Source organism: Zalophus californianus, chromosome 5, assembly GCF_009762305.2.
Source record: "Zalophus californianus isolate mZalCal1 chromosome 5, mZalCal1.pri.v2, whole genome shotgun sequence".
Taxonomy (NCBI): Eukaryota; Metazoa; Chordata; class Mammalia; order Carnivora; family Otariidae; genus Zalophus; species Zalophus californianus.
In genome coordinates this window covers 120252899-120277342 of record NC_045599.1, presented here as the reverse complement: position 1 = coordinate 120277342, position 24444 = coordinate 120252899, and the positions used below count along the sequence as shown (strand labels likewise).

Below are 24444 nucleotides of genomic sequence, written 5' to 3'. Positions count from 1 at the left end.
CCTGGGTAGGTGGTATCAGTTTGGTTCATGTTAGTTAATTAGGTCAGTGATTTATTCCTAGGACTAGTGCTGGACTGGCGACTTAAGAAGCACCTAAGATGCTTATAAAAAAAGGTTCCCTATCCCAGTTTTGATCCTGAAGATCAGAGACCCATGCTTTTATTAGGTTTACAATGATTCTAATTAACCAAAATTGGGAACTAAGTCTACAGTTCCTTATTCAAATCCTTGGAGGCCAGATGTTTCTTGAAATTACAAATTTTCTAAGATAATGCAGTCTGTGTATTACATTACTCCCAAAGGGGTCTTAGGGTGACATCCTGTAACCAAATAATATTTTGGAAGAGTAGCATATTAATATTTACTCTAAATGGGATAAAGACTATAAATAGTCCCATGTCAGTTCAAATCAAATTTTGCTGCCAAATTTATGGGAAAACTCCTGGTCTTAAGAGATTTTGGGGACTTCGGGATTATGAATAAGAGATTGTGGGCCTGCAGTGAATGAAGTCATAGGTATTCAAACTCTTCCAAGCTGGCATGTTTCCTGCCATCATCTTACGTAAAAATCTTTATTTTGGACTTAGGAGTTGGGCCATCGAGGGTTGATTCTAGTTTTCATCACTTAAGTAACTTGCCAAAGTCACAGTTATTAATATCTCTGTGCCTCAGTTTTCCTATCTGTAAAATGGAGATTACAGTAAAGTTCTCCATAGGATTGTCATGTTAATACTTGTGAGGTGTTTGGAGTCGTGCTTGATATTTGCAGTATTATATGTGTGTGTTTGATTAAAAAATCAAAATCTTATTCCACTTCAGGAAAAATTTACAGGTTTTTAGAAAGGACTTTTGTTGCACTTTTAAATATTTGGTTAAAACTCCTTAAAAAAAGTTTTTAGTTACTCTCATATAATAAAAGAATAACATTGTCAAAAGATAACCAGGAGAATAAAGATTTAGGAGACTCAAAGTAACCTTCAAAGAATCCAGTTATTTTTAGTTTGCTTATTCAGGTGTATAAAGTGCCTAGGAAGAACATAAAAGCATTTTTGTATTTGCAGTTGTGTATATTGTGTGCAGTTTGGACATGGGCATTTCTTAGTGTAAAAATTCTTTTTTTTTTTTAAAGATTTTATTTATTTGACAGAGAGACACAGCGAGTGAGGGAACACAAGCAGGGGGAGTGGGAGAGGGAGAAGCAGGCTCCCCGCGGAGCAGGGAGCCCGATGTGGGGCTCGACCCCAGGACCCCGGGATCGTGACCTGAGCCGAAGGCAGACGCTTAACGACTGAGCCACCCAGGCGCCCCTTAGTGTAAAAATTCTATGTTAAAAATAGTTTTCTTCTGGGGTGCCTGTCTGCCTCAGTCGGTGCAGCATGTGACTTGATAATTGGGGTTGTATGTTCAAACCCTAATAAGTTGGGTGTAGAGAGTACTTAAAAATCTTTTAAAAATAAATTAGTTTTTCTTTGTTTCAGTAGATTTTTGTAGACTTGTATTAGCAGATTGAAATAATAATATATAGCATTGAAGAGCACAAAAAAAATAGAGTATCTTTTGGGCCAAAATTTAAACATAAAACTTGTAAAGAAAAATTGGAATTGTGTAAGCTTAATTTTGAAAGTGACTTTAGCTCTTACTCATTCCTATTTTGTGTATCTGCATCTTAGAGAGCATTGTGTTAGATACTGTGAGGTGAGTGTACAGAAACAAAAATCATTTCCCTCAAGTAGCTTAGAGTCAAGAGATGCCCATGAGTTGTAATTGTCAGAACAAGTACAGAGTTCAGCCGGTGGGGTGGGGAGGAGCATTAAAGAAAGTTTCATTAAGTATGTGGCATTAGAATTGGGCCTTCAAGGGTGCTAGGATTTGTACAGAGATAAAGTGATTAAGCATTCAGGAAGGAGGGTAAATATTAATAAAGGCAAGGAAGCTTTAGAAATGAAGGGTTTGAAGATCAGTATATAGTATGGGATTTATAGAGTTTAAAATTTGGAAGGGAAAAATAGTGGTAAATAGAAAAAATAACGTGAAGTACCTTGAAATAAAGGCAGAGTGGTATTTTATTTGCTGAGCTGTGGAAAGCCCTTGAAGATTTGGAGCTGAGTTGGTGCAGAGATCCCTGGCAGGAAAGTAGCATGTCTGACCTGTAATAACCCATTCATGTATTTGAGTGGTAGGTTTTACCATCGTAAAGGCCTTAGAAATTTTTGGGAAAGATCTTAAAATAGTTTGGTAGTTACTGCTGGAACTTGGTACGGTCTTACTGTACTGTTAATGAGAATTTCACCAGGAAATAATTTTCCAAAATTCAGATACTAACCAGGTTTCAAACACTGAGCTTTTTTTCTTTACTAATGTTAGAAGATTTGAATCAACATGCATATATGCTAATGCACATATTTTTTTTACAGGTGTTAGTAAAATGGCCTTCCGTCATTTAATTGAGTTCACATATACAGCAAAATTAATGATACAAGGAGAAGAAGAAGCCAATGATGTATGGAAAGCAGCAGAGTTTCTACAAATGCTAGAAGCTATCAAAGCCCTTGAAGTCAGGTAATTACTTTCTTAGTGACACACAGTTATATTCGGTCATGTACACCTTGTTAGTCAAGATTTTATTATATGTGTTATACCATAAAGAACTGACTTTTTTTTTTTAAAGGTTTTATTTATTTCTTAGTGTAGAGAGAGAATGAGATAGAGAGCATGAGAGGGGGGAGGGTCAGAGGGAGAAGCAGACTCCCTGCTGAGCAGGAAGCCCGATGTGGGACTCGATCCCAGGACTCCAGGATCATGACCTGAGCCGAAGGCAGTCGCTTAACCAACTGAGCCACCCAGGCGCCCAAGAAGTGTCATTTTAAAAGTAAGAATATTTAAGGATCTATAAAATTCTGGATACTGATTGCTCTTTCTCCCACACTTGATTTCTTGTCCTTACGTAAAAACTGCTAAGGATAACTAAAGTAGCATGTTTTGTACCTAGTAAAATAAGGAGGACTAGGCAGCATTTAAAGGAGTTGTTTGTGTCCCTGTAAACTGTTTTGTTGGATTTGAGTTGTTAATTGCACCAAGCCATACTCTAAAAAGGGTTTGGCTTACCAAGATTAACCTAGTACTGTTTAAAAATAAGTGAGGAAATGGATGAAGATTAATAGACCAGATGGGGGCGATGATCAGTGAAGTTAGAAATATGGTAGCCAGTATGCATGCCATTTAAGTCTGTATACTTGCTAGATGAGCTAAATCTAGCTCTGAACTCTGAAGCACCTAGTGCAAAGAAAAAGGAAAGAAAAATCCTAAGTTACATTATTCATGGTTATGAGAACAAACCAGTTGCTTAGGAGCCATTCCTGGTATTAAGACACAAAATTTCTCGTAGAAAGTATTAAAACATTAAATGATAAAACGAATAAAGACTTCCAACATCTTGCATAAAGAATAGTGGTACTGTAATATAGTGACTGAGAACAAGAGCTCTGGAGTCTGTTTGCCTGGATGATATCCTAGCTCTACCACTGTGTGGCTTTTATGAAGTTACTCGACCTGTCAGCAGCTTGGCTTCCTCATCCATCAAATGGGGATAATGGTACTTTCTACATAGGATTACTTGTGAGGGTTGAATGAATTAATGCATCTAAAGTGCTTAGCATGGTGTCTGGCATATAGTACTCTAAATGTGAACTGGTCTTAAAATTATTTCCTGGCTCTGTTTCTTTTCTTTTTTTTTTCTTTAAAGATTTTATTTATTTGACAGAGAGACACAGTGAGAGAGGGAACACAGCAGGGGGAGTGGGAGAGGGAGAAACAGGCTTCCTGCTGAGCAGGGAGCCCGACCCCAGGACCCTGGGATCATGACCTGAGCCGAAGGCAGATGCTTAACGACTGAGCCACCCAGGCGCCCCAATTCATGATCTTAGTATAGGTCATTGCTATAACACTAAAGTGCAGTTTGGTAAAATCAATTAAAAATGGAGCAACATAATTTAGTCCAAGTCACTGGTGTGGTTCAGTCAGAAGATATAATTTAGAATAATTCTAAGAAATAATTGAACTATAATCATCCAAAAGTACCATTTCTCCATTTTAATTAGTTTGATGACAGAATTCGGGATTAAACCAAGAGCTTGATGTGTACATATTCTCTAATGCCTAGTGCCTGGCACATAGTAGGTGTGTGGTACACATTTGTGAATGGATGGATGGGTGCATGCTGATAAAGACCAGATCAGTACTCTTCTGTAGAGAGAGCTGAGACATGGGCAACAAAATCGAGGTGTGTTGAGGTTATGTTATTATCTGATGATGTCATACCTTTTCAAAATGGAAGTAAAGAGAATACAGTATGGATGGGACAACATCAGATTCGTGGTTAAATCCTGGATGAGAACCTTCTGGAAAAATGTTCTATCAGTGTGGTCCCCTTGCTGCTCATAGTAGTGAGTAGTATATCACTATGGGGAAAGTTCTTGGTGGCAGAACAGTGGAACTTATTCTGACAATACTCTAGGTTGGATTTGGGAGGGTTAGGAATTGAGTTCATGTGTATAGTTATTGGGAGATGAAGGTAAGAACAACTGGGCACAGCTGTTTTCCCAAGCCTATTTATTTAGAACCTTTTAGAAGATTTATTATTATAACACAGTAATTACAACCATAAGTGAGTGCTTTTTAGAGTAACATGTTGAATTGTTTCTTGAACCAGTTAGGCATGCACTATACTCTGAAGAGTTCTTTACAAACAGGAAGACAGCAATGTTATATGTATTGGCTCTTTATAATGCAATTTAGGAATAAAAATTAATTTAGTTGTGGTTAAATTGGTTAAGGCAATTCTGTATTGAGATTATTATATAATGTTTTGCAGATACAGAAGGTGAATTAGGTCCTGTTCTCACATTCGCAGTATGCAAGTATTTTTGGAATATAGTGTCAACTTTTTGAATGACACTGAGGAAAGTATAAGGACCTTATTTTGCTTTGCTGGAGTTGCATTACTGTTTATTCGAAACTGTAGGAGAGGGTTCTTGATGTTTGATGGGAGGCAACAGTTGCCTTACAGATTTTTCCTCTCCCAACTTGTTGAGGTATAATTTACATGTAAAACAATTCACCAGATTAATATTGAGTTTGAATTTTGGCAGTTGTATACAGTGGTGTAATCACCACCATAATCAAGATAAGGGAATATTTCCATCATCCTAAGTTTTCTCATGATTAGTCGACCCTGATCCCCAGCCTCAGTTATCCATTGATTTGATCTTTATCACTATAGTTGTATTTTATTTAGGATGTCATATAAATGGACTCCTACAGTGTAGTTTTTGTGTTTGACATTTTGCATTTAGCATTATGTTTTAGAGATTTGTCATTGTTGTTGTGGGTATTACTATTTCGTTCCCTTTTATTACCAAGTAGTATTCCATTGTATGGCTGTACCACCTGTTGATGGTTTTCCAACTATTACGAATAAAGTGGCTGTTCTTTCATTTCTCAGTAAATACCTAGGAGTGGAATAGCTGGGTTGTATAGTAGGTGTGTTTAATTTTTTTTAAGAAACTGCTAAACTGTTTTCCAAATTGTTGTGCCATTTTACATTCCAACTTGTAGTGTATGAGAGTTCCCATTGCTCCACAGCCTTGCTAATTCTTGGTATGATCAGGCCTTTTCATTTTAGCTGTGTTAGTAGGTATATAGTGGTTTTAGTTTGCATTTCCCTTACAGCTAATGATGAGCATTATTTCATGTGCTTTTTTGCCATATGTTTATCTTCTTTGGCAAGGTGTCTAGATTTTTTGCCCATTTTTAAATTGGGTTATTGTCAAGAACTCTGAAGGGTCTGAGATTTTATCCTATCTGCAAGCTGTAAGTTGGCCTGCCAGTTTTTTTGAATGCTGGCAGAAGACAGGAGACTCCTGAGTCAGAGAGAGGGGACTTCATTTCTCTCACAGCATAAGGAGCAGCATGGCTCCATGCTCATATCAATTTTTCTTTCCCTCCTCAGCCCCCACCCAAATCCCTTAGGGGTGACAACAGTGGCCTTAGGTGTGTGCTGTACTCACAGTGGTTTGCATTACATTTGAGGAAACTGAAGTGTTTTTATAATGAGCTGCAAGCAAACCTGCTGGGAGGGGCCATTATCCTTATTATACTGGGTAATAAATGAACCTCTCCTCCACTTGATAAGACAAGCTTCTCTTCTAAGGCTATTTGCTATGCAGACAACCTTGAAAAGATCCAGAACAAAGGTATCTTTGTTTATAAGACTTATAGAAACATGAGGGATCCGTGGAGAGTTATCATCCAACAGTATCCTTGTTTCTACATTATTTTAGCTTCTGGTAAATTTTTCCACGAGTATACTACTCTATGAGCACTCTCATTAATCTGATCAATAGGGACTGGGTCCTAATCCATTCAGTTTTTTTTCCACACTGGGTTTAATTAAGGCAACTATAAACAGAACTTGAAGCAGGAGGATGTGGCCACCCTGCAGTGCTGAGTTTAACCATCCATTCACTCCCCTAAGGTCCTGAACTCAACCAACTGAATAAATCCCTAGAAAGCCAGGTAGCTTTTATCTTTAGTCTCTGTGTTGACTTTTCCACTTAGTCTTAAGCATTAATCCAAGTATAGCAAGATCTTTTAGCACTTGCACAGCCTCTGCATTGGCCCACTGGGAGGAAGTCTAGGGCAAGTCTATCATCCATAATAACCCTAACCAATGATTTGAGGCTGACATGAATGACTTCCAGGACCCAAGTGGTATCATTGATCACATAGGCTTAAGTGAGGCACAAATTTTGTATCACCTTTTTAATTTGGATGATTCCCATTGTAGGGAAAACTACCCATGGAGCACACATAAGTAATAAGTCAGTTATTCTTCTAGGAAACTCCCCCAAGTACCCAAAAGTTGCCTTATTTTGGAGGGATCATCACTCTAGTCATCTGAGAACTAAACTGATCTATTAGTGGTGTTTCCTTAAAAACTAGATGATTTCTTCTACCCACCCCCGAAGTGCAAGTTGGCCTACTTTTAGGGAGGGAAGTTAGTACCTGGCTCTCATACAAGACATATGGTCCATGGGGCATATAGGTGGGTCGGAAAGAAAGTGTTGTTTACAATTGTTTGTGCCCTAGAGTAGGACCTTCATCCTTCAGGGGCACAAGTCTCAGATGTGGCTTCCCCCTTTCCCTGATTGAACCTGGTCCTTGTTTTTTGGAGGGATTGTCTGAGGGCAGTCAGCTCAAACCATTCTGTTTGTCATGTGCACCTGAATGCCAGTTGAGTGGTAATTATCCACCTCATGAACTGAGCCTCAGCTTTGGGAACAGTAGTGGGGCAAATATGGAACATGTAGGAGCTTGGCCATCCCCTGCTGTTTCCAAAAGACTTCTTGGTATAGTTAAGGGAAATGATCATCAAATCATGGTCAGAGTCATTGGGCAGGGGAGGACAGATCCAGCAGTTGATTTAAAGTTGCTTGTAACAGTTGGGGAGAGCTGCATCAGAGCATTTTCCTACAGAGGAAGGCTATCGGGGCAGTTCTAAAGGACAAAGACCATTAATCCCTTCCTCCCCCATACCTCCTGGAGTCTTAAGATTTTTTTCTCATGTGTCAGGGTTGTTGCTCTCCCTTCACCTCCATATAATCAAAGGCATTTTCATAAAACTTAAGAGACCCATTGTATCTCCCACTTTGACTCACAAGGGCCACTCTTTTTTTTTTTTTTTAAGATTTTTATTTATTTAGAGAGAGCAAGCGAGTGTGAGCTGGGAGAGGTGCTGAGCGGGAGGGAGAGGGATAAGCAGACTCTGTGCTGGATCTCAGGACCCTGAGATCATGACCTGAGCCAAAACCAAGAGTCAGACACTCAACCGAATGAGCCACCCAGGCGCCCCACAAGGGCCACTCTTAAGTGTACCTGGCACGCAGTTTATTCAACCAAGTGGTCATTATTTTTAGGATCTAAGATGATGTCAGTTCAATAAGAAAGTCCAGATGACTGAACTGGAATTAAGTTTGAATCTGCTAAGCCCACTTTAGACTGAGCTGTCACCTGGAAGAGACACCAACCAGGCTGTGCCAGGGTTGCCATTGCAAGGGAAGGAGAAGGATTGTGTCTGAGAATGGTTAGGGCAGAATTCAAACTTTCCAGTTTGATTTCTATAACTTCCCACTCATTTTGTCTTGATCATTATCCAGGAAGCAGAGAAGAGATGGTTCCTTTCTGGGGACAGCTGAATTCGATGACCAAACTGCCTTACTCAGATTTTTGGACAAAGAGGAGATAAGGGAAGTAGAGTCAGAAATCTTCCTAAGTCAGTATTGAAGGAGGCTTTTGCAATGCTCTACATTATCTATATCTGTGCATGGTAGGGAGCTTGCAGGGTTCATCAATACCTTGACTGTCAGCCAGTTGTCAAGTAGCTTTAGGCACAGAATGATCAGACTGCAGATGATTCAGACAGCTAAACATATGACACAGATTCGTCTCAAGGGCACAGTGGTGTGGCCAGAACCAGCAGATAGTCTGAAACAGCAGCACTGCATCCTTAAAAAGTGTCAGCAGTGGTGAGACGGTATGGATAGCCCTGGGATGGGGTCAAAGGTCCAGTGTAGTCAGTCTTTAGGAACAGTCAGAGACAATGCTCTGCGCAGTGTAGCCGCCTTCACCACGAGACAAATAGGCCAGCTTTTGGCGGGTGTCACATGTCTGGCATCCAGTGGCAACTTGTATATCAGAAGCATAAGGTCCTTTACTTTATGTTGTCTGTGATGGTGGATATGTCAGCATGTTCAGAATAACACTGGATCTAGGGGGTCAGTGATGAAAGTCTAGGCAATGCAGGCTTAATCAGCAGCTTCATTCTGGTTAGTATCATTAGAGAACAGGCCCTAACCATGGGCATCTGAATCAGTGATCCAAATAGTTTGATCAGCAACTGCTATTTGTTTCTACAGTTGTGGTCCTGAGGATAGATGTCTTTAATCTGCCAAGATTTCCAGCTCTTCCAAACAGCTGGGTCATTGGCAGCAGCCCAGGAGTCAATAAAATATATGGTTCATTGTGGAGAATGTCATCCAGGGCTGTGAAGAAAGCTTTTGAGTTCTGCCCTCTGAGCACAAGGGACCACATCCACTTTTGGTTTTGCATAGTTGATGCTAAAGCTGAGCATTTGCAGCAGCCCAGTGAACAACATCAGTCTTGAGTTTAGCCAAACCATCAGTGAATCAAAGACCTCATTCATTGATCTAGTGGCTTTCTTTGGGGAACAGAGTTGGGGGAGCTACCATTTTTTTCATGTAAAGCCAAGAGGTCAGCTGCTTTCTTGAGTGTCTTTTTTTTTTTTTTTAAGATTGATTTATTTTAGAGCGAGCGAGGGAGTGGGGGAAGGGGCAGAGGGAGAAGGAGAGAGAATCTTAAGGAGACTCCCTGCTGAGCACGGAGCCTGACTCGGGGCTCCATCCCACGACCGTGAGATCATGACCTGTGCCGAAACCAAGAGTCAGACCTTCACCCGACTGAGCCACCCACGTGCTCCTTGAGTGTCTTATTTCTATTTGAGAAGTGAGACTTGGTGGGCATGTTTTACCTTGCTGGTTGTGAAGTCTTGGCTGATGCACTCCCAAATGGCAGTATCAGGCTAGAGAGCCTCAAAACCTCAATGGATCAGGCATCAGTTTTAACAGCCCAACAGTGAGCTAATCCTTTCTTTTCAAAGGGAGTGTACCTTCTAGATGTGTCAGGGAATTGACAGGTACAAAACCCAAGGTATACCTTGTGGGTGGAGCCTGACTCCTTTTGTCACAAGCTTTAATCTGCAAAAGCATCAGTCTCAAAGACTTCTAGTTTGAAGGGGCCATTAAGAGTTGTAGGGCCCCCAAAATAGAGAATGTGCCACAGCTTGATGGGCAACTTCCAGTGCAACTTTTTGGTTGGAGCTGCACTTAAAAGATCCTGATTTTCAGATTAGCTGATGTAAAGAAGAAAGTAGAATGCCCAAGTGAGGTACATGCTGTTTCCAGTACCCAAAAAGGTTCAATAAGGTGCCGACCTCATTTTCATTAGGGAGAGGGAGGAGGTAAAGAAACATAGTTTTTCGTTTACTGCCGGAGGGACTGAGTGTTGTGAATCCACCGTACTTAGTCCCAAGAAACTTCACTTGTTGAGCAGGCCTCTGAATTTTGTTGAGGGTTCATCAACACCTCGTCCTGGAGATGTGCTAACATTGAGGTCAGGGCCTTTGAGACAGACTTCTAGCTTTCCAGTCAACAGGACATCAAGATTGTGTAAACTTTAGACATCACGAGTTAGAGACACTCATGCTAAACCCTGACCAGCTGCTGGTGGCATCTGTCAGGGGGTTTCTTCCAGTAGCTCTTCCCATTTGGGACAATCCATATCTGATATTTATAGAATAGGGCAGTGTAAATCCATACCAGTTCCTGCTCTACATTCAGATGTCAAAGCAACAATAGTATGTAGAATCAGCTCCACCCACAGGGTTAAGACAGCCTCCCTTTCCTGCTGTGAACCTTGCCCAAACCCCATTAGTTGAATGTAAGTGCCTCCTCTGCCCATGGTAGGATGGTGAGTTGGACACCTGAATCTAACAGAGCCATGAAAGTTTGAGTTGTTCCCAATCCTGAGTTTCCCTCCACATCCTTGGATGGGTATGTGGTGTCTTCACTATACCCTTGGGGACAGGGAGGCCTTGGCTCCACCCCTGGTTATCTTCCTCCAAGCAGGTATGGGGGGAAGGAAAGTAGAAGAGGAAAAGATATGGAGGGAGAAAGTGACACCATGCCAGTGAGCAAGGCATATTTACTTTTGGTTTCAAGCAGATGAAAGCTGCGTGTGGCTTAACTAAACATATCTCAAGTGTTTTCAGCCCATCAAAAGCCCTCTATCAGCCAGCAAGGTCATCATTACTGACACCATTTATTTCCGTTTTGGGGACCCCTTGATTCAGCTGCCTTGTCCACATTGCTTTTCAATTGGGGCTCTAAGTTTTTTTAAAGATTTATTTATTATCTATCTATTATTTATTTATTTTTATTTAAGAGAAGGAGGGCAAGCACACAAGCAAGGGGAGGGGCAGAGGGAGAGGGAGAGAATCTTGAGCAGAGTCCCTGCTGAGCGCAGGTCCCAACATGGGGCTTGATCTCAGGACCCTGAGATGATAACCTGAGTGGAAATCCAAGAGTTGGATGCTTAACCCACTAAGCCTCTCAGGGACCCCAGGGCCATAAGATTTATATGCCTTTTGGCTGACTCAGATGACTTGCACATTGGTGGCTTTGTAAAAAAGGGTATACATTAATCCTGGACATTTGCTGCCCTGTTGTCATGATAACAACTCTTATGTTTTTACCTGATTTAACATAAAAGTTGGGATTTTCAGGAGGCCTGACCATAAGAATTTACATTGTTTTGGATTCTTTTGTCATTCTCTAGTGACTCATCTTCGTCAGCATTATAAACCCAATTGGCGGGAAGATTTACTAGTCAGCCCCAAGAGCGCCATAGCATCCTTATGGCAGCCAGGACATACTGCAGAAAAAAAAACCCTGAGACCTTTTACAGTCCTCTCCACATGGATCTAAGGTAGACAAGACAACACTGCAGGAGAGGCTGAGCCCTGTGATGGCCCAGGTGTTGCCATTCTTCTTGATGAGCATCATGTTGCCCCCTCGTCTTTCTTTTCTTTTTTTTTTTTAAAGATTTTATTTATTTGACAGCACAAACGGGGGGAGCGGCAGGGAGAGGGAGAAACAGGCTCCCCGCTGAGCAGAGAGCCCGATGCGGGGCTCAATCCCAGAACCCTGGGATCATGATCTGAGCCAAAGGCAGATGCTTAACAGACTGAGCCACCCTCATCTTTCACATGGACTAGCCAAAGTTCTAATGACTCATTTCTGTTAGTAGCAGTTGCACATTACCCTCCTGTCACCCTTGGTTTAGGTAACTTGTCTGTAATGGGGCAAGACCATCTGTCTACCCCTGTCCGCACCGTGAATCTTTGTTGTTTTGATGAGTTAAACTTAAGGCTGACCACCAGGTTGGCAGGGAAGTCCTCCCCCAACCCTGGGAGAATTTGCAACACCAGGAAACCATTCTAGCAGCTGTCCTTGAACTTACTGCCCAGTACACATCCTGCAACTTCCCACTTTTTCCTCATTATAGGTGTTTCAGTTTTCTGAGGCTGCCATAACAAAGTACCACAAACTGGGTCCAACTGAAATTTATTGTCTCACAGTTCTGTAAGCTGGAAATCCTAAATTACAGTGTTGGCTGGGCCAAAAGGCTCTAGGGGAGGATCCTTCCCTTGCGTCTTCTAGCTTCTGCCAGCCCCAGGGGTTCCTTGGCTTGTGGCAGCATGACTCCAATTTTTGCCTCCCTCTTCATTCGTGTTGCTGTCTTCTGTCTCATGTGTGCACGTGTCCAAATGTACTTCTCCTTATAAAGACAGAGTTGTATTAGAGTAGGGTCCACTCTAATGACCTCATTTTAACTTGGTTACATCTTTGAAGACTGATTTCCAAATAAGGTTACATTCACAGGTATCAGGGGTTAGGACTTCAACATATCTTTGAGGGACACAACTTAACTCATATAGTAGGCAATTAAATGGAAGACCATGCATTGCCCAGGTGACCCTACAGTTTGGTCAGCATTTTTGCTGCCAGCTCCAGTGGACTTCCTCACATCCCATTATTTGCTCCTTGGGGCCTCATCCTTTGTGTTCCAGAAAACCTTGTCTTTTTTTGGCATCCTTTCCTTGTTGCCAAAACCTGGCAAGAAGTGTGACGGATCTGAGATTTTACCCTATTTGCAAGCCAGCAAGTTATCCTGCATAGTTTCATGGATGCTGATAGAAGATATGAGACTGTTAAGTCAGAAAGAGTTTACTTTTTGCACAGCAAGCAGCATGAGTTTTATATTTGTGCGTTTTCCCTTCTCCCCCAAAGGGGTGACATAGAGTGGCCCAGGTGAATGCTGTGCATCTAGTTGGTTTACATCACAGCTGAAGCATCTCCAGCTTATTAGGAAGCCCACATCTTAGGGAATAGGCTGGAAGCAGACCTGCCCAACCATCGCTCCAGAGGGAGCCATACTCTGTCTTTCCAGATTGCTGGCTGTACTGCAGATAGCCTTGAAGAGAGTCCAGAAGAAAAGCTGTCAGGACAGGAGATGTGCAGAAACATGAGACTCATGGATAATTGTCTCCCAATAGTTGTCTTCTCTTATTGAGGGTATTGGATTATGAGAAAATGTTTTATACTGTCTATATGGAGCTTTGGCAGGTATATTTGTGCACGTGTTTTGTCCTGGTCTGTGGCTTGCCTTTTTGTTCTCTTTTGTTTGTGGCTTGCCTTTTTTGTTAACTATTTCAAAGGGCACAAGTTTTTCATTTTGATGAAATCTATCAATTTTTGCTATTAAGTTTTCTTCTTTTTGCATGCTATTTAAGAAATCTTTCAGTACCCCAATTTTGCAAAGATTTTCTCCTACCTTTTTCTTGAAGTTAGTTTTAGTTCTTATGTTAAAGTTTGTGGTCCATTTTGAAATAATTTTTGAGTGTATGATTGAAGAGTGGTGGTTGAGGTTTATTTTCTCCATATAAAGACCACTTGTTCCAGCACCATTCTTAAAAGTTCTTTCCTCCATTAAATTATCTTGGAACCTTTTTTTCAAAAATCAGTTGAAAAAGTGGGTCTATTTCTGGACTTTACTCTGTTCCATTAATCTTCATGTCTGTCACCAGTACAGCTTTACAGTAAGTCTTGGAAATCAGGTAGTATAAGTCTTCCGATCTTGGTTTTTGCTTTTCCATATAAATTTTACTATGAACTTACCAATTTCTTCCCAGAAGGATTTCCATTGGCTTTATCGATTTTTAAATCCATACATTATGTATTTCAGGAACAAAGAAAACTCAGCTCCACTAGAGGAAAATACCACAGGAAAAAGTGAGGCAAAAAAAAGAAAGATTGCAGAAACTTCAAATGTTATCACTGAGTCATTGCCCTCTGCAGAATCAGAACCTGTTGAAATTGAGGTGGAGATCGCCGAAGGCACAATTGAAGTGGAAGATGAAGGCATCGAAACGTTGGAGGAAGTGGCTTCTGCCAAGCAGTCCATAAAGTACATTCAAAGCACAGGTTCCTCTGATGAATCCGCCCTGGCACTGTTGGCAGATATTACCAGCAAGTACCGTCAAGGTGATAGAAAAGGGCAGATAAAAGAAGAAGATGGTTGTGCATCTGACCACACAAGCAAACAGGTAGAAGGTATTGAAATTGTGGAACTTCAGCTGTCACATGTGAAGGACTTGTTCCATTGTGAGAAATGTAACCGTTCATTTAAATTGTTTTACCATTTTAAGGAACACATGAAATCACACTCCACTGAGAGTTTCAAGTGTGAAATATGCAATAAAAGGTATCTTCGGGAGAGCGCATGGAAACAGCACCTCAACTGTTACCACCTCGAAGAAGGTGGAGTCAGTAAGAAGCAAAGAACTGGGAAAAAAATTCACATATGTCAATACTGTGAGAAACAGTTTGACCACTTTGGACATTTTAAAGAGCATCTTCGAAAACATACAGGTAATTAGCAAATCTTTTATGTTAAAAGTATATTTTTCCACATTCACTGCAAGTCTGAGTGTCTAATCCTTTCTTTAAATGAGTTACCACAGAAGCCATCCTCCTGTATTTTCTAATATGCAGGCTGAGCTCACATTGTTCTCATGATACTAGTTTATTGAAATATTGATACTTTAAAAGTAAAATCATATCAGTTTTGAAAGTAGTTGTTACTCTTACACCTTACAATTTTTGTGTTTTTAAAAGACATATACAAAACAGAGTTTGTGATTATTTACTAAGGATCATAAATTATGAAATCCTAATTAAAGAGAAACTTCACTGTTACTATTTTTACATTTCCTGTCTCTCGTTTATACATTACACAGATGTGTACATTTATGAACAATCCCTGGCGTGTTTATACCTTTGCGTACATTTGGTCACCTGTTTTAATCTGGTAGCTAGGTAGGCAGTATATGTTCATCTTCCCACACCTCTTCAAGAGCACACAGTGTCAGGACTGATGGACAGCCAGGAGATGAGAAAGCTAAAGTCTTTTACTGCCCTCCTCCTGGGAGTCCCTCTCAGGCATTCAGGAGCCATCCCTGGGAGTCTCACTTCGGGCCTCTGGTCCTTAGAGTCCTGCATCCATCCCCTATGCCTGTTTTTCCCCTGTCAGATTCTCTGTCTTTCCACTTCCCAAGCATTCTTTGCTAAGTCTCCTGTGTCACACACAGGAGTTACCAGCTATGACTTGAATCTTGTGTGTGGGGAGAGCAGTGGATATGGTGTGCTAAGTGTCAGACTCTGGACCCTTGTTCCCAAGTTCTGTGTGGTGACTAAAGCTGTTTAAACTGTTTAATACAGTGAATACAACATAGGTATTCCATACTATTTGGAGTCTTTGCTGGAGTTTGGAGAATTTCTAAGAAATTTTTTCATAGATCCTTTGCTGTCCTGAGCTGCTCGCTGCATACTGCTTGAAATTGAGGAAATGGGTAGATTCAGATAAATGGGGGTCTCCCTCACTTTTAAATGCTTGGTATCAATACTCAGGGACTGAATAAATGCTTGGTATCAATATTTAGTGGTTACATGAGAAAGAATCTCATACTTAAGTCTCCATATGGTTTTAAAAAGCTTTAGGGTACTAGTTTGGGTAACTAATAGGCATTTATGAAATCTTTTAGGAAAATGCTTTCTGATTTTCAAACATATAGGAATATACCTATTGTATATTTAGAAACTGCCTATAGTAATAGTTTTTGGTCCTTAAATATTCATGTTTTAATGTAGATTAGTTTTGCAAAACACTTGCTATATCAGCAGCACATTAAATTAGTAAATAAATATTACTTGGTAACTAGTATGCTTTGATAAGGGTTTCCAGTGTCCCGACAGATAATCAGTCACTTCTGTCTTCTAGTAATGTAAAAGTAGAAGCAATTGTCTCTCTCTCTCTTTTTTTTTTTACATTACCTGGTGACTTACTGTTAAAAAACAGGCAACACAGACTATTTTAGAAGTTTTAAAATGTGCTTTCCACATCCTATTGTATTTTGGATTAAACAGCAGAATATAGAGCTAAAGTATATTATGTTGTATGTCTTTATAATTACGTGAGATAATTAAGCAGTTGCTACAAGTTATAGAACTAGATGTCCATTGGAGAAACAGTTTAACACATAAAGCAAGCTGAACTTTTGTTGGCATTTAACTTCAATTAACCGTACTAGTAATTAGTAACAAGATAGTTGCAGATGTGATAAGTGACTTGGTGAATTCAAGAGGAACATAAGTAAATAGTTTTAAATTGTGCTTATGTTAATAAAGAATGAATCATTTCTTGTTTATAACAAACTCAATGTAAACATAAGGAAACAATCCCGTTCCTGTTTCCTATTCTCAAAATATACATAAATCCCCCTCAGTTTCATATTTTGCATACTTTTATTAGTTTAGCGGTTTGGTTTCTTCAGTGTTCTTAAAACAGGCACTATAGTCTGTGGCTTGATTTGCAAAATTTGGTTGTTGTCCTCTGAATTATTTTGTTTCCATTTGGAAAATAGTCATGCCAACCTGCTGGGTCATGGAGATAAATGTTAAGAGTCCCTGCCTTCAAGGAGCTTACCCTTGTGTTGGGGGAGACAAGCAGGCACAGTCACATGTGATGGGCTAAGGGCTGGTAGATGTCAGCACACGGTCTTATGCGAATGCCTGCCTGGGCTGCTTATTTATGATGGAAGAGACAGGGATGGTTTCCTGGAGCATTCACCCTATATGACTCCCAAAGGAAAAGGAGTTAGCCAGGACATGGGCATTCCAGGTACAAGAAATGAAGCATGCACAGGCATAGAGGAAAGAGAGATAGACACATGTTTGGAGCACTGCTGGTAGGTTACTATGGCTGGAGGATTGGGTCCAAGTAGAGGAATGACAGGAGATGTAGCTGGAAGAGTTAGAAAGGCTACCAAGTGGCACGCACTTAGGCATCATGGACAAGGGCAAGGGAGAGAAAGTGATGGAAGATGAAGCCAAGATCACGTAGTTATTTTCATAAATGTCACACATGAATTTGGATTTTATCTTGAAAGACTGAGTCATTTAAAGATGTTTAAACCAGGATCAGATTTATGTTTTAGAGGGATGACTGGCAGGATAGATTGGAGTGGGGTGAAACCTCCGAAGTCTAATTAGGAAGCTGTTGGAACAGTCTAAGCAAGAATGAAGAGTTGAGTAAAGGCAGTGATAGTGGGAGAGGGTTAGAGATGTGAATAAAGTAGGTAGAATCATCAGGATTTGGTGACCAGTGAAATATGGGAGTAAATCTCAGCTTTCTGGCTTGGGTGCCTACAGGATTGGAGGTTTATTAGCTTAGAAAAATATAGAAGGGTAAGCACTTTAGGGGTGGGAGGAGATACCAGACATATTGACAGATTTACCTATGGGACACCTAGTATGAGACAGACCTAAAAGTGATCTTTAACCATGTCTTCAAATGTTACCTGTTTCCCAGAGAGGAGGTATGGAACTATAGAAAGAATGTGGGTCTGGAAATCAGAATTAGATTCCAGCTCCAGTTCCGACATTTGCCAGTATGATGAACTTGACTGGTCACTTTATCTTTGGGCCTCTTTCCTCGTCTGTGTAAATATGGGTAATAATAACCTACTTTACAGGGTTGTGACAATTAAGAGAAAACAGTAAAAGTACTTTCAAGACTGTGCTGTCTACACATCTAAAGTAGAATTAATCTGTTGCTATTTCTAGATTTTATTGGACTTAGCTAATTTTTTAAATAGTAAAACTCAAATGACATAAAAGCTGAAATGACATACAATGATCAGTAGAGAGAGATTAGTAGATCTCTCCAGAAGCAACTACTGCCATCATTTTCTTATTTATCCTTCCCTATCTGTTCTTTGCATTTTTGAGTCACCACAGATGGACGCACAGTTTTTTGGGGGAAAAAACAATGGAGGCATGCAGTACAATGTCATGCCATTTCTCTTAAACTCTTTAAATATGTGAAAATTCAGGAATCTATATTTCCCCCCCTCCCCCGTGGCTGCATGGTGTTTCGGTGTATGGGTATGCCATAATTTACGTGTGTGTGTGTGTGTGTGTATTTTTTAAGATTTTATTTATTCATTTGAGACACAGAGATAGAGCATGAGCAGGGAGAGAGGCAGAGGAAGAGGGAGAAGCAGGCTCCCCGCCGAGCCAGGAGCCTGATGTGGGCTCGATCTCAGGACCCTGGGATCATGACCTGAGCTGAAGGCAGATGCTTAACCATCTGAGCCACCTAGGCGCCCCCATAATTTATCTATATTGATACACATTTAGTTTGTTGCTAGTCTTTTGCTATCCAGACTATGCTGGAATAAGCATACTCGTGCATATATCTTTGTGTATGTGTTCAAGAGCAGAATTGCCAAGTCAAAGAATATGTACATTTTAAATCTTGGTATATGTCATGAAATTACCATTTAAAGAAGCTATACCAATTTATAGTGAAAAAATTATGCACTACTAAAACCACAAAACTTTTTTTATTTAGCAGTATCTCCCAATATTTGAGTTGAAAAGGAGTTTCTGTACCAACAGTAATTCTAGATCATAAGGTCTAATTTTTTCATCTCATGAACATTATACAAAAAATAAATATTTTTTTTGTCAGGGAAAAAAATGCAGGGATGCCTGGGTGGCTCAGTCGGTTGAGCGTCTGCCTTTGGCTCAGTTCATGATCCCAGGGTCCTGGGATCGAGTCCCCCATTGTGCTCCTTGCTCGGTGGGGAGCCTGCTTCTCCCTCTGCCAGCCGCTCCCTCTGCTGTGTGTGTACTCTCTCTGACAAATAAATAAATAAAATTAAAAAAAAAAACACAACTCAAAGTTACTTAACTAGTGTGGGGGTCACAACTAGGACCTCATCACTGGGGCCTGTTCTCTGCAAGCATCATGCTCTCCCTTGAATCCTCCCTCTCCTTCCCTTACTCTGACTCTACCTCAGTTAGCCTGCTAGTGCTTCCATCCCTCTCCACCTAGCTTATTGCCCCATTTCTGACTTCTCTATCTTACTTTGTCTTCCTTGTATACAGCTTGAATCAATTTTTTTTTGCATGCTAAGCATATTCCCTTGGCTTTTGAGCCCACTTGCTCTAAAAATACCCTTTAAAAAATCCTGGAATTATTGCAGTCATTTGCCTCTCTCTACTCCCTGCTGAGGACTTTTGGGGAAAAAAATCATATCAGACCTTACATTAGGCCTTTTGGTGTCTGATTTATATCTTTCTTTGCCAAAATTGCTATTCTAGACCTTCAGTCCAATACTCAAGACCCTGCCCGCACCCCACCCCAGCAGATGACGTATGTATCATCTGTCAAAACTCTCCATCCTCTTCACTTCCATGCCTTTTTGGAAGAATTTCTGTACTGTTTTCTTTGACTTGCCTCTCATCCCACCATAGTCTGGCTTCTAACCCCACCACCATATCACTCACACTGTTCTCGCTAGAATTGGTACAGTCTCATGTTGTTGTCCTACCTGACATCTCTGTTCAGTTTGGCAATGTTCACTGCCCTCATCTTCCTGAAATTTCTTGATTTTCGTCTTTGCTGCCTCGTTTACCTGGTGTTTTTACTTGGTGTTTCGTTGAGTTCTGTCCTTTATTCTGTTTTCACATAACGTACTTAGAGTTTTAACCACATCAGAGGTTTTTATTACCACCTAAAGTAACTCCTAATCTGTGTATCAGTCCACCCTCTATTTGGCTTCAGATTAGTCCATATAGCTGTTTGCCAGACTTTTCCTCTTTGAGTACCTTCAAATCAGCAGATACATAACTAAATTTATTATCTTTCCTAACACACTTTCCACTCCAAACCTACTTGGATTTCTGTGTTCTTTATTCTGGTTGGTATTCTAAGCCAGAGACCTGGGAGTCATTACTGATACCTTCCCTCCTTACTCCTCACCCACCATGTTGTTTTATACTTCTGTGCCTCTGCTTAGAATAAACTTCCCTCTTTCCTTCTCTTACTCCATTCCAGGCAGAATACTCTCCTCCTGTGCTGCTGGAGTACATTTTCCATTGCCCTCTTTTCTGAAACAGGCCTTCTGCGGTACATTGCAGGTGCTCATTTCTGTGTATTTCACCTTTGTAAAATACTCTGGCCTGTGATAGAGTTTTTAAAAAGGACAGTTTATTTATCATCATCACCTAGCACATGGTCTGGCACATAGTAAGTGCTCAAAAAATGCTTCTGGATGCATTTCCCCAAAATAGAGATTGATCTTGATTTTCACCTAAGGGAAAATAAACAACTTTTTAAGAATAGCGAAAACATGAAACAGAACGCAGATCCAAATTTTATTTCTTCCTCAAAGCACGAATACAATTATAATAATTACTGAAAACTTATTTTTCCACCTCTAGGAGAGTCTTTTGGATGTGGTAGAAACATCTGAATTATAAATTCAGATCTTCCTTTCAAGAAGGTGCTATTAGCATTAACCAAAAAGAAAAAAACTTTATTTGCTTTTTCTGTTTTTCTTGATTTGTCAATGTAATTTTTTTCTGTTGTAATAGGTGAAAAACCTTTTGAATGTCCAAATTGTCATGAACGATTTGCTAGAAATAGCACCCTCAAATGTCACCTGACTGCGTGCCAAACTGGAATAGGGGCAAAAAAGGGAAGAAAGAAGCTTTATGAATGTCAGGTATGTGTGGGTGTATTCTGTCCTTAGCAAAGGAGTGGTCTGTGTTGGAAATCATTAAAAGTGAAGGGTAGCAGAGTATAGAGTGAAAGTATAGAGCTGATAGTTTGGAAAGAATAAGAGTAAAGAACATCACTGTCTTGATTTTAGAAGGAAGATTAGAATAGGGTGTTTTTTTACTCAACCCTAGATGACACCAATTTCAATAAAATTATGTCCTAAATAATAGATAATCTGAAACTGGTTATTCTTAACCACTGAGCAATTACTAGAATTTGGGAGTGAGGCAGTGAGGGGCTGGCTGACTAGCTGTGATCAGCTCTTCTTCCATGATTAGTGTGTATATAACCCAAATAATGTAATTGTTCTAAATGGTAATGGTACTGTGGGAGAAATTATAATATTGGTACTTTATATTCTTCGAATTTATATGACATTTAAACAATGAAGGCAGTGTTAAAATGTTTTCCAGGATGTATTTGTTAGCTACATCAGCTAAAAGATCAAATAAAAGAATTATGAAATCTTAGACCACATGATAAATATCATACATTTTTCAGAAAACTTCAAATTTTTCCTTAAAGAGAATAAATGCATTCGTATTTTCTTCAGTTTAAATATTAGTATTGTTAAAACCATATGTTTGGTTATTTCAGGTCTGTAACAGTGTGTTTAACAGCTGGGACCAGTTCAAAGATCATTTGGTAATACACACTGGAGATAAACCCAACCATTGTACTTTATGTGACTTGTGGTTTATGCAAGGAAATGAATTAAGGAGGCATCTCAGTGATACTCACAATATTTCAGAGCGTCTAGTAACCGAAGAAGTTCTTTCAGTAGAAACACGTGTGCAGACCGAACCTGTGACATCAATGACTATTATAGAACAAGTTGGGAAGGTGCATGTGTTACCATTGCTTCAGGTTCAGGTGGATTCAGCACAAGTGACTGTGGAACAGGTCCATCCAGATCTGCTCCAGGACAGCCAAGTGCATGATTCACATATGAGTGAGCTTCCAGAGCAGGTCCAGGTGAGTTATCTAGAAGTGGGTCGAATTCAGACTGAAGAAGGTACTGAAGTACACGTGGAGGAGCTGCATGTCGAACGGGTAAATCAGATGCCAGTGGAAGTACAGACTGAACTTCTAGAAGCCGACTTGGAACAAGTGACCCCTGAAATCATGAACCAGGAGGAGAGAGAGCCTCCCCAAGCAGATGCTGCTGAGGCTGCCAGGGAAGATCACCAAGATGCTGATGGTTTAGAGACCAAATCAACAGTGGATTCCCAAGCAGGGAATGAGAACAGAACACCTATGCCTGTTTTAGAATGAAATAACAAATGAATATATTTTTAAATTTATGTGTTGGATTTTTGAACTGCTGATGGGCAGTGTGACTGTCCTTAGGCTAACAGACAAGTGGACCAAAGTTAAAGTCTTTACTGTTGTGAACTGTTTCTGTTGAAACAAACTGATTTCCCCCCACTTAATGCCACAGAGGAGGGATCTTTCCCATAAGTGGATGGGAAGCTTTTGAGAAGTATTATTTCTGGAAACTTAAATGGATTATATTCTTATTATATAGTTGGGTACGAATGTATCTATTTTCATTGTGATAAGGGTTCTCCCTTCTCTCTTTCCCAGGTCATGTCCTTTCTCAGATTCTTTCCATGTTGTAAAATCAAACATAAAATCATTAGAATACAAACAATGTATTCTAATGCATGTTAGAAAATTGAATATATAGGAAACACAAGGCTGCATGAAGAAAAGTACATTGTTACTGTGCAGTAAATTTTGGCTTCTGGCTTTCTTTAGTTTGAACAACCTTGTCTATACTGATAGTCACAGATGTCATCTCTGCAACAGAAACAGTGGTGGTGGCAAAATTTCTAGAATGTAAAAAAAAAAAAACCCCACACCCATGTGCCTTTTCAAAACCAACTAAACTTCTTTAAAGTGTCTCTGGTTCTTTCAAAATTTGTGTTGTATGGAGCAATGTAGGTGATGCTATAGTATTTTATGTTTTTGCTTATAATGGCAACTACCAATTCTTTTTCTTGGTAACTTAGGTTGAGAAATTTCATTTAATGGCAACTGAAGGGCCATTTCCAATTGGGAAAATTCATTTATATCTGTGGTAAACTTTTTTTTTTAAATGAAAGGTTGCACTAGTATTTTACCACCAGATGAAAAAAAGATGAGCATCATTTAAAAATTAATGTATTTAAAATAAAGTACAGAGAAAAACATGTATATAATATATCAGGCTTTGTTTTGAATGAATCTTTTTCCCCCGATCCTTAATGTAAAGATCTTGTGCTATAACTTTTAAAGCCATACAAATAAGAGTGCTAAACTGTGGACTTTAAAGTAGGTGTGTAAATATTTTTAATCAGTATTACTTGGAAAATAAAATATAACAACCACATAAAATAAACCAATATGCTATTTTCTTTACCTGTTAAATATTGGGAGATACTTACATTTTTAAAGTAAAGTTTAAAATCATGTGTTCATGACTCTTTTTTTTTTTTCTTTTTGATTACTAGTGTAGAAGTTGGTTTGTGTTCGGAGACCTTGTATTAACATGACTGATACATGAATTAAGATCTACAGTTTTCAGTATGCACCTCTAATCCCCAAAAATCAGTTCCAAAGAATGGAAGGAGGCAGAGGTTGGCATTTGCTGTTCTTCCATGGTAGGGCAGAAAAGCCAATGGAATTTTTAAAATAGAGCCTATTTTTAATACACTTTCTCCACTTACTACTAGTATGTTAAATTTAAAAGATCACTTCAGCTTATCCTCATTTGGTAATCCTAATATTAACTGTTTATGAACTGTTCGAACGAGAATGGCTCCCCACAACTGGAGAGGTCATGGATTTAGAGATAACAGGAATAAGAAGTTGAGTTTTTAAGATCAAAAAATTGTATGCAGTTGTATGTTCTGCTTGGCCATTGGGTACTTACTACAAAGCTTTTATAGACATAGATATATTTTCCCCCCTTTGGAGTCAGAGAATACTGATGATAGAGTTAAATTATATTACATGGAATTTTCAGTTTGCCATAAGATGTCCATGTTCCTGAGTTAGCTGTAGTTTAAAAAGAAAAAAAAAATCCCTGACAGTGGTTTCAAGTATGTAAATAACTAGTTAGTATCTAGTGAATTTTGAATGCTGAAAATAGCTCATGATGTGCCCTTTAAGCCAAGGTATGAAGCGAGGTTTATTTTTAAACATAACCTTTCAAGAACTCTGACACAAGGTAGAGATCAGGGACAAAGGCACAAGGAGGTGTTAAAATTAACACTTGAGTTTTCAGATTTGGCAAGGCCTTTCAAAACAGGTTTGAGGGGCAGGTAGAGTTTATTTTACTTCCCCAAAAGGTACAAGGGCTGTATCAGGGTACCCTGAATGCCAGTAAATTTGATTGCAGGAGAGGAAAGCTTCCCACTGGTGATAAACGTTATGTTGATGAGCACTTGGCAAAACATACTACATATAGTAAAAACAACTATGAAAAACCATGATGTATATTTAAGTACTGAACTGAATATGTTATTCCTCCCATTTTACTCCAATGGGGTTTTTAGGTCTACAGTGACAGCTGGG

General features: G+C 39.7%; 1 protein-coding gene across 7 annotated transcripts in view; it reads left to right on the top strand.

Annotated features, from left to right (window-relative positions):
- ZNF131 (zinc finger protein 131) overlaps nucleotides 1-23350 on the top strand; it is a 29110-nt gene extending 5760 nt beyond the window's left edge. For 4 of the 7 annotated variants that reach the window (XM_027606235.1, XM_027606236.1, XM_027606238.1 and 1 more), the window contains 4 exons: nucleotides 2415-2559; nucleotides 13939-14624; nucleotides 20697-20827; nucleotides 21481-23349. In XM_027606235.1, coding sequence (XP_027462036.1) covers nucleotides 2415-2559; nucleotides 13939-14624; nucleotides 20697-20827; nucleotides 21481-22158 — 1640 coding nt within the window. In that variant the 3' untranslated portion in view covers nucleotides 22159-23349. Of the gene's footprint in view, nucleotides 1-2414; nucleotides 2560-11469; nucleotides 11620-13938; nucleotides 14625-20696; nucleotides 20828-21480 lie in introns of those variants that run through there. The other 3 variants (XM_027606237.1, XM_027606242.1, XM_027606240.1) reach the window with 3 other exon arrangements.
- The last annotated feature ends 1094 nt before the right edge of the window (nucleotides 23351-24444 follow it).